At 39.1% G+C, this 9,356-nt stretch overlaps 1 protein-coding gene across 1 annotated transcript; it reads right to left on the reverse strand.

Moving 5' to 3' along the window:
- Positions 1-5,908: 5,908 nt before the first annotated feature.
- FOXC2 (forkhead box C2) lies at positions 5,909-8,328 on the reverse strand. The gene has a single exon (XM_085891419.1). It carries the CDS (start codon positions 8,302-8,304, stop codon positions 6,781-6,783), a length of 1,524 nt encoding a protein of 507 aa, XP_085747545.1. The 5' UTR covers positions 8,305-8,328; the 3' UTR covers positions 5,909-6,780.
- Between the last annotated feature and the right edge of the window lie 1,028 nt (positions 8,329-9,356).

A 9,356-nucleotide genomic window follows, 5' to 3' on the forward strand; every position in this document is an offset into this window, starting at 1 on the left:
ATGTGTTTAGAAGTGAACGCTGCAAGTTATCCCCTCCGGCTTGCTTGCCTTAGCCCTTAATCATTTATTTTTACCCGTCAAACGTAAACTTCATTTTTTTTTAATAACTCTCCATTTTAACGATCCTTTGTGTGTAATGACCTGTTTGGAGGTATTGAGGCTTCATGTGACGTTACCATTCTGGACCATTATTTATCTCCCTTATACTTTTACCTGGATTCACCGTGTAACTTTACTTTATCTAAATCCTTCCATAACTTCACCTTAACTCCATATGTAACTTTACCTTTACTGTATGCATAACTTCACCTTAACTCCATACATTTAATCACCTAAATCCTTAAGAAACTTTACTTTAACTCCATACGTAACTTTACTTTACTCCATTTGTAACTTTACCTAAACCCTTGTGTAATTTTACCTAAATCCCAGTGTAACTTTACTTTAACTCCATATGTAACTTTACCCAAATCCTTATGTAACTTTACTTAAACTCCATACATAACTTTACCTAAATTCCAATGTAATTTTACTTTAACTCCATATGGAACTTTACCTCAATCCTTGCGTAACTTTACCTAAATCCTTGTGTAACTTTACATAAATCCTGATGTAACTTTACTTTAACTCCATACATAACTTCACCTAAATCCTTACATAACTTAACCTTAACTCCTTACGTAACTGTGTGTGTGTGTGTGTGTGTGTGTGTGTGTGTGTGTGTGTGTGTGTGTGTGTGTGTGTGTGTGTGTGTGTGTGTGTGTGTGTGTGTGTGTGTCATGATGGGTTAACAGAAGTTTTTCACAGCCCTGCGCTAAAATTTATTCCCGTTTATTCAATTCAAAAATAATGTGACATTACAAACATACATACAGTATCCACAAATTCCTGTTCCAAATTCAAATCGTAATGATAAAAAAAAGAACGACATGGGACGCAACGATGAGGTTTGCTGCATGTGAAAGAACATTTCTCGGTTTTATTGATTTTTTTTTTTCGCTTCCAGGTGTCTCCAGGTGCATATGACATCGCATTTACTGCAAATGGCGTCCCCACAAGAAAAGGGCAGTGTCTTACCCAGTTTATAAAGATCAAATCAGCTCTGCAGGTTCAAGGGAGCTTCAGGACGACCAAAGGAAGGCTTCCAACATCGAGAAAAAGGATTCGTGAGTGTATGAGGAAGGATGCATTCTGCAGAGGAAGGGTGTAGACTGGCAAAGCGCAGGTTGTGAGGATGTTGAGCATGTCTGTGAGTCGTTTGGTTCAAGCGCAGTCCCCATAAGTCCATTTGGATTCGTATGAAGATCTTGAAAATCTTAACAACAAAACTGAGAAATGTTGTTTCACATGCAGCAAATCACGTAGTTGTATCCCATTTCATTATTATTTTCAGTTTTATTAGCATTTGAATTTGGAATTGTAATTTGTGCACACCCTGTATATTACATAAGAATTACAGAAAAAAATATATAGTGGTATTATTGAGGGGGGAGCGTGTTCTCAAATGCTGTTCGACACATGCATATACGCAGTTTATAATCGTATGGAAATGTTGGTTGCATCATGCAGCTGTCATGGTAAATTGGATTAAAGTACTGACCTCCACGTATGACTTCACAAGATGTACGTCGTTATCTCATCGGAGGCCCTCGTGACTTCAACGACTCCACTCGGAAAGACTGATATTATTACTCCGCCTGTCATTGGCTGATTAATCACACACCGCACGAGGTTTTATTTGAAGGAAATGCTCAGTTCAATGACTTATGTTACCGCATTGAATGTAAGAATGAATTTCGTTAAAATCTCAATGACAATAAATAATGTAAAATAAGTCATTCTTTAAAACGTGTAATGGAGATAGGACAATACCACGAGCTTACAGGTATACAGTTTGTCGCCCACAATGTGTTTACGAACAAAGACCAAGTTCCATTCTCATAGGTCAATGAAATTTTTACGTATGTTCCGTGCAAGTCGATCTATGTAATGCAGACACGTACTGTATTCTATGCTCGGAGACCAATGTAATATGGATCTAGGTAATTGAGGCATATGTTCTAAATCACATCGGTCCATGACATTCCAAAAACGCACAAGCAACAAAATAAAATAAAAATTATATATATATATATATATATATATATATATATATATATGTATGTATGTATATATTGTGAAAGAGAAGACATTGGTGGCACATCTCGTTCCTCGAACCACTTTTGAACACCCTTCGTCTCTAAGACTATTTTTAATATTATTATTACAACTGTAAGCAGAAAAACGCATTACCGGTTTACTCCGTTGAACTACAAGACGAAACCAGATAGTCCTTTACAGTTAATGTGTATTACCATGGCACTGCAGTGGTCTTGGGTCCAGAATTTTGCACACTAAGTGTGCAGTTTCCGAGATAACGATGTTTTTTTTCGTTCAGATGAGTCTGTAATGTCGGCAGAGATGTTTTCAACTTGCTTCGAGAGGTGCTCTTTCTGCCAAACCCATTACACCGATAACCGCTCATCGTCTATCACAGCATCCCACATGCTCTCTTTTTCAATCTCTTGGGGTCTTTGAACTTCAACAGTTTTTTTCTTTTCTTGCACTGCAACTTTCTTGTCTAATGCGACAACAGGCATTGTTTGTTCTTGTCATTAATAATGAGTTATTAATATTATTATGAGTTATTATCATTCATTTTGAATAGGAATTATGTATTTCAATGGAGAGCACAAGCTTGAGACCCCGAGTAGATCTGTGTAGGGGCTCATCTGAGACAAAACGAAGAAAAATGTTGACCTGTCGTGCCTTCTCTGCAGGCTTCGTGCACTCTCTTGGCATACCACCTCCAACCTCGTTGTAGGACCACCCGCCCTTCCACCACCCTAAGCTAAATCTCTCTCAGGCCTCCTTCCGCGAGTCTCACCAGTGGAAGGGGACACGGAGGGGGGTCCGCCACGCCATGCACGGGCAAGCTCAGTACTGTGTACACATCATGTACGTCATGGTGAACATTCTCACGAGCAATTGTATGCTTAGTACTCTACCCCTTAGCACTCATTGTATGTATATCCCAGGTGATACACTGGCACAAAATCAGCTTCTACCATGCTTTATTATTGTGTGTGTATACAATCCATTAATTTCAAAAGTAACCGTTCACTGAATGAAATACTTATCTTTCATGTGTTTGTGAATATTAAAATTAAAACGTATGCTTGTTTACTTGCAGATATCATTGACTCGTTCAAGTGAGATACCCACCAGCTGACAATAACTACTTTTCTCAAAAAGACGTATCTCTTTGCCGAAGAGGTGTGTTGAGTTTCTACTGCACTGTTTCTTTTGAAACAACCTGAACTACTCAGAAGATGGGAAGGATGATGATCATAAAGTTGTGAGCATCACAAGAAGCACGAAACAAAATAAGGTTGAGTGTTCGATTAAAGGGTTAAAAGGTGTCAAATAACTTTGAAGAAAAAAAAAGTTAAAAGTTTTGTAGGAACAAAAAAATAAGAACTAAACACTGAAAGGGAAATTAGATTATTTCGTTAATTTTAAATCACCTTTTATTTCAGGGAACGGACTATAGGGATACAATCCTATAAGGTTATGTATGTTTGGATCGATAGCATCATCCCTTCCCTGATAAAAATACATATCATGTTATATGATTTAACCGTCTTTCTGTATGGTTGGCTTCGCAACAGACATTTGGCTTTGTAATGTTAACGTCAATAATATTAAAATTCAAATCTGTATTTATCAGTGTTTTATCACTTTATTGTATGTTTTATAACTTTATCGTGTTTTATCGTATTTATCATTTTAAACGGATTGGAATACATCTGAAATAAATGGTGTGTGTGTGTGTGTGTGTGTGTGTGTGTGTATAAAACATATATATATATATATATATATATATATATATATATATATATATATATATATATATATACACACACACACATACATATTTGCTTCTTGCTGGAGAAATAATTTACATTTAAAATTTTTATTTTAGCAAACTTCATAAAGAAGTTATCAACTCGTGCCTGTAAAGAAAGAAAGAAAGAAAAAAAAATATATAGTTCATTCTGTGGAGCAACTCAAAAGACAATATATTTCCATCATACGTACACTTTACCCAAAATCAAAATGATGATGATGTAGTGTTTCACACGAGAATGGTGGATTGAAGTGCAGGAGGGAGTTGATTCCCTGAACAGTCGTGTAATCGACGCTACATGACCGAGTGTGCATGGACGCTCTCCATATGGAACTCCGTAAAACAAGGGCTTTAAGCATCGTCTCTTTCAATCCTGTGGGTCCCAAACCCTCTGACCTGCTACGTCCTTACTGTTGCTCCCACCTCGTTATTCCCCTTGCTTTTTCCCTTTCCCCCATTACGAGGTAGTTTGCATACCCCTCCTTCCCATACACTGCGACCGCAACCTGTGCATCACATTCTTGTCCTCTTCCTTGTGGATTCCATCGAGAGTCCTTTATCATGATCTCACAGACGGATAGACGATGATTGATACAAATGGCACATCTTTTCATCGTTAATGAACCTTTGCGTTTCTGACTCTTAACCATCCTGAACGCAAGGATGCAGCACTTTACATCAAACCGAATTGAAGGACAGGTGAAGGAAGCGACTGCTGCACAGAACATGGTCTGCATGAAATGTTCCAAATGCGATGGGAGTTGGATCGGAGTACCGACGGTTCGGTACACTTTCATAAGCTTGTAATGAAATACAAACTATGTTTATGCAATTTCCAGCGATTACCAGTTTGATTAACTTCTCGACAAGTGCGTATAAACCCGTGCAGTATCCTCAACACTCCAGGTTAAAGGGACATATGTGAAAATGAACAAAAGAGCACTCATGGAAATTATTCAATGAGATAATAAATTACACATTTAAATATACTCAGTGTAAGAGTTCCCTGCACCACAATGTGCCATTAACCCCTTTCTATAACAAGTGGTGACTGCATGCTATGTTCGAAAAGCAAATGGTATAACACTCGCTGTGCGAGAACGTGTCTGCTCAAACACTTTAGTGCCCGGGAGAACTTTCGGAAAACTTACTCAACTTTCCATATTGATGGGAGGCAAAATTATTCCTTTTATATATTATCATTGATTTCAAAAACCTTGAGGTTTTGCTGAAAGGTAAACTTTCATGTAAAGATAATGCACTGCCCATTATAATATTGCTTGTTGCTTTACAATGGAATTGCATATATATATATATATATATATATATATATATATATATATATATATATATATATATATATATATATATATATATTTTTTTTTTTTTTTACACTTTTTATAAATGGTTCGTGCTGCTTCCTTGCTTGATGCTCAATATTTAAAAGGATAGAGCATGGACAAACAACGCTGGCAAGGTAATGGCAAACCACCCAGTCTAACCCTTGCCAAGAAACTGCTTCGGCGGCACCAATGCTCTGTAAAGAATGTTGTATCAAAATCAAATATACAGCATGTAAATATGTATATATATATATATATATATATATATATATATATATATATATATATATATATATATATATATATATATATATATATATATATATATATATATACTGTGTATACATTTATAGTGAGATTAAAACAGTTAATTGAAAACATTGAACAAATGATTTGTTTTGATGGAACAGTTTGACGATAAATATTTTTTCATTTAATTTAAATTACTTCATCATCTTATCGGATATATATATGTATATATATATATATATATATATATATATATATATATATATATATATATATATATATATATATATATATATATATATATATACACACACACATACGTGTGTGTGTATGAATGCGTGAATAGTTTGGTGTGTGTGAAAAATGATGAACTTTTAATACAGTAAGTGAATCATTCTTTGAACAACATTTGATAAATGAGCAAATTATTATCCAAAATATTAATGTGGCAAAAATGAGCTGCAAATCCGACAAAACACAAGAACACGCACAGAATCATAGAGTTGTAAACTGTTTATAGAGAAATATAAAATAACATTTTAAACAATGATAAAAAAAAAATATGAAATATCTTTTTACACAACTACATGGTCAGGAACATTTATGGGATTATAATGGGGATGGGTGGGGGCCGTCAAAGGGTCATGGCTTGAGAGTTTCCAAATTGTTTTAAAAAGGCAGAGAAAATAATTTAGAAAGGACTGTGTGTATAGAAAGGTACGTGCGGCGTACACTCTATCAAGACCCATTGTGCAGTGTTTATGACCGTTCTGCTCGAGTTTATATGGCTGCTGCGCACTTTGAAGACCATCGGTTGATGTGCAATATTTACGGCGATATTCGTACAATTAGTGCGGGGGAAGATGCGCAGGTCGGTATTTTGTTTCCTTATCAATTCCAGTCAAAAAGGTGTGTCCGCATGAGTGTAGGGGTCGGGTGGGGGAGAGGAGGCGAGGGGAGGTTTGGGATGAGGATCAGGGTTGGGGAAATAAAAATAATAAATGAGGAAACAACAAATTGATCGGTAATTGTCAATAAGTGATAAAGTAGATGATATCAATGTTCATGATGGCTCTTCACTTCTGAAATACTTCTTTTTTTAAGTACACGGTATGTTTTGTTCTAAGGCAAGTGTGCACTTCTCAAGGTGCTGGAAAAGGTGGTTCCATGAGTGCCCAACATAAACTGTCTTCCTATCAGCAAGGGGTCCAGCGAATCCGACCACAACGAACTCTTCTTTCAGTACTTGCCGCAGTCGTATGAGTAGGCTCCCGGCGAGCCGTACAGGGATGGTTTGAAGCGAAAGGGTACCTGGCAGTTGGGGCTACCGCCACCGCTGTGACTCACACCAGATGTGTCAAGTCCTATCCTCGATGAGTCGAAGGTAAAACTCTGGGGTTGTCCACCATAGCCTTGGCTCTGGAGGTGACCCAAGTCGCAGCCTGTTTGGTTCAAGTACCAGCCAGAGGTTCGTCGAGCCGCCGCGTACTGTGCCCTCTGGCCCACATGCCCGAGGCCTTGCTCGGAAGAAGGAACTGGACTGAGCAGGCTGAGTGTATTGACCAAGGAGCCAGCAATGGCTGGACTGGGCACCATGTCCTCCAGGCTTCCACAGGAAGTATTCTGTTCATTCCTGTCACCCGCATAAAGGCTCATGGCCTGCATACTGCAGTGGTAGTTTTTTGCACACGTGGAACTTGCGGTCTGGCCGCAGTGTGATGCGGCTCCATATGCCATGCCGGCTTGCTGTCCATACTGCTTAAGCTGCGGAGCTACAATTGCAGATCTCCCAACAGTGCCAGGAGTAAGTTCATGGCCATGCACGTGCGTGGACCCACGTGCCAGGTTCATGATCTTCTTGACGCTGAATCCTGAGGAATCTCCTTCATGGTCGCCGTGATGTGTCAGTGCCAAGGAAGCTGCAGCCCCATCTTGCTGGCATTCTGACATTAGGTTTCCAGTGCTGCTGTCAGGACTTTCGATCTTTGGCACCACACTGAGTGGTGGAGGAGTCCCCGAAGGAGAGAGACCAGGACCGTTCTCCTGCTTCTTTACCACAGGGGACATTGTGGTCCTACTGGAGACCTTCTCAGCTCCTTGTTGCCTCTCACGCTCTTCCTTCTCTCGAAGGGCATCCTTTTTCTTGAAGCGCCGTCTTCGTCGCAAGAAACTACCATTCTCGAACATGTTGTAGGAATCCGGATCTAAAGTCCAGTAGCTTCCCTTTCCGGGCTTCTTGTCATCTCTGGGAACTTTGACAAAGCACTCGTTGAGACTCAGGTTGTGCCGGATTGAGTTCTGCCAACCCTGCTTGTTCTCACGGTAGAATGGGAACCGTTCCATGATGAACTGGTAGATCCCATTCAGGGTAATCTTCTTCTCTGGTGCGTTCTGAATGGCCATGGTGATCAGAGCGATGTAGCTGTACGGAGGTTTCACCATGTCCTTCGCTGCAGCATGATGGGCATATGGTCCGTACGGCCTGCCCATTCCAGCGGAGTACTGGTCGTGCGCAGAGTGCGTGTACATGCTCATGGGCGCACCCATGGTGCCATAGCCTCCAGCAGAGAGGTAGTAGCTCTGCTCATTGAGGTAGGGCATCATGCTTAGGGCCCCCGGATTAGACACAGGATACTGCGCTTGCATTTTCCCGATCAGTCTTCGGGCCTTTGCAAGCTCCAAGCTCTTTACGGATCCCAGGACTGGCTGGGAAAGTTTGATGGTTGGAGGTGGAGGAGGCAAAGGGGGGATGGTTTGAAACATCAAGCTCCTGCTGTTTAATATTCATAAGGCTCTGGCTCCACCTTGTTCAAGACAAGCAGCCAATCAGCAGAGATGCTTGCGCGCAGCAGCGGCCCTGTCATAGGGGGGTGTTGAATGAGCAGAGTAGAGACTGTGCTCAGCCGACCGGTCCTTTATTTAGATCGCTAGCCATCACTTCCCTCAAGCTTACGCTGCCATTATGGTGAAAACTGAAGTTTGTGAAAAAAAAAAGGTTGAGTTCAACTTTACTTTCAAAAAATAAATTAACTTCCATTTCACCTTCGATCAAAATTACTGACATTAAAATCAATTGTAATCCGTTATAGTTATGGCTTTTATTTATCCAACTTATTGATCACCAATGTATGTATATATATATATATATATATATATATATATATATATATATATATATATATATATATATATATATATGTATATATATATATATATATTTTTTTTTTTTCACAAGCTCCTTGCATATATGAACAGTTAAACGTACGAAAAGTCGTTAAATAGTTATTTTCTCATTTTAAACGTAATCTCGTGATTCTGTAATGTTCACCAAGTGTAGTTAATCCACCACCGACTTGTCCATGATATAGGGTGAAAAGAATTACAAGAATTTAATTAAAAACTTTTCTTGTCTTGGGAAAGTTACAAACTCATTCTACTCATTCTTTCTACTCATTATGACAGTCAATTGTAATTTTCGTGTGCATTTAATCACCTTTCAGTTGTTATTTCTCCGTTTCATGGCTGTCATGATTAAACGATTGTACATGCTCTTATGTAAGGTTCCACTTAGTAATGCAGAGGAGTACACTCACCTCTGCGCTTAGTCTGGGTTAGATTCCCTGCAAGGCTGTAAAATGTCGGATTGCCGCTTCACTGGTGGGGTGTTCTATCACGAAGTGTTCCATCCCTTGGATGCACGTTAAGCCGGATGTCCCATCTGCTGGCATTAGTTGGTGGACATTTAATATCCCACAGTCGGTGTATGTTGTGACCTTTGTGATACTTTACATTTGAATCATTGGTTTTGAAGTCGA

This window comes from Eptatretus burgeri, chromosome 8, assembly GCF_056783735.1.
Source record: "Eptatretus burgeri isolate ZD-2024b chromosome 8, Ebu_testis_v1, whole genome shotgun sequence".
Lineage (NCBI taxonomy): Eukaryota > Metazoa > Chordata > Myxini > Myxiniformes > Myxinidae > Eptatretus > Eptatretus burgeri.

Coding starts and splice junctions, on each gene's coding strand:
- FOXC2 (XM_085891419.1), bottom strand. CDS start 8,304: ATGTTTCAAACCATCCCCCCTTTGCCTCCTCCACCTCCAACCATCAAA.